Source organism: Alligator sinensis, unplaced genomic scaffold (assembly GCF_000455745.1).
Source record: "Alligator sinensis unplaced genomic scaffold, ASM45574v1 scaffold1488_1, whole genome shotgun sequence".
Lineage (NCBI taxonomy): Eukaryota > Metazoa > Chordata > Crocodylia > Alligatoridae > Alligator > Alligator sinensis.
In genome coordinates, this window is record NW_005843097.1 from 199132 (window position 1) to 200612 (window position 1481).

At 55.8% G+C, this 1481-nt stretch overlaps 1 protein-coding gene across 1 annotated transcript in view; it reads right to left on the reverse strand.

Annotated features, from left to right (window-relative positions):
- PLSCR3 (phospholipid scramblase 3) overlaps nucleotides 1–775 on the reverse strand; it is a 2524-nt gene extending 1749 nt beyond the window's left edge. The window contains 3 exon segments of the mRNA XM_025193739.1: nucleotides 7–60; nucleotides 689–745; nucleotides 748–775. Of these exon segments, the coding sequence (XP_025049524.1) occupies nucleotides 7–60; nucleotides 689–745; nucleotides 748–775 (139 nt within the window).
- Nucleotides 776–1481: the final 706 nt, after the last annotated feature.

Below are 1481 nucleotides of genomic sequence, written 5' to 3' on the forward strand. Positions count from 1 at the left end.
GCGGGCGCCCCTCCCCTGACTGCACTGTGTACCGGTTCCGGGTCTCAAACCCCAACAGGGCTGGGGGTCGGGGGCAGAGAACTGCAGTTACCATCAGGATGCCCAGTGGCAACAGTCATAGCTGCCTAGGTCACCAGTGGCAACAAATATGGCTGCCCTTGTGGCCATTGGCAACTGTCATGGTCACCGGGGTCACCATTGACAACAGTAATGGTTGCTTCAGTCATTAGTATCAACTGTCATGGCTGCCTTGGTCACCACTGGCAACTGTCGTGGCCTCCTGGGTCACCGGTGGCAACTGTCATGGTCACCTCCTCTACTGGTGGCACCTGTCAGGTGCCTGAGGCAACTGTCATGGAACCTCCACCATTGTTATGGAGGTGAACTGTCACAGCAGTCTTGTTGCCATGGCCCACTGTCATGGCTGCCTCAGCAACCAGCAACCACCGTTGTGGCCACCTTGGCAACCAATCCTGACCGTCCTGGCCGCCTCAGTGACCAGCATCCTGGCCGCCTTGTTGCTGACAACAACCATCATGGCCACCTCAGCCCAACCCCTACTTTGCCACAGCGACCAAGCAGGGCCCTGTACCCCCAGGGCCTTCGTCACGTGGGTGAGTGACTCCGACTCGCGCCGTGTGCGTGTGTGTGTGCGTGTGTGTGGCACACACGTGTCAGTGCCTCTCACCTTCCACTAGCTCCACTTGCTGCCGGATCAGGACCAGGTTAGTCTGTAAGGGGAGAGACACGTGTGCACATGTGCGCACATGTGCATACCCAAGCACACGCATGTGTGCACGCACATGCACACCCCTCCCCTTCACTTGCACCCCACCTCACACAGACAGACACAGACGTGTGCACACTTCTACCTCATGGACATGCACATATGCACAGCTTGTACACGCTCCCTTGACACACACACCTCTCTCTCACACCCCATGATAGATACACCTGTCACACACACACACCTTGTAGACCCCCATTATAGATACACCTATCTTTCACACCCACCCACCCCTGACATGCTCAAATAAGCTTCACACTGACACACACACATACACAGCACCCCTCATGAGAGGCACACATACACCTCACGCTGACACACACACGTGCACATTCACACAGACCCCTCACACTAGCACAGACACCCACCTCACACTAACATGTATACACACACATACAGTGAGGGAGAGATGGGAGATGTGTGCATGTATGTGTGCACACCTGACACACACAGACGCCTCAGACTGACTCAAACACCCACCTCACACTCACACACACACACACACACAGAGACCCCCCCCACCATACATTCCTTACCAGTGTAAGGTATGCACAAAACGCTCATGCATGCATACACAAGCACACACACCCTTGGCCTGGGGCTGTTGCAGCTGCTTCTAGGGTGAGTCACTGTTGAGTATAACAAGGTCCCCTCCCTTGACACTGAACTGCAGCCAGCTCTGGGGCAGCTCCGG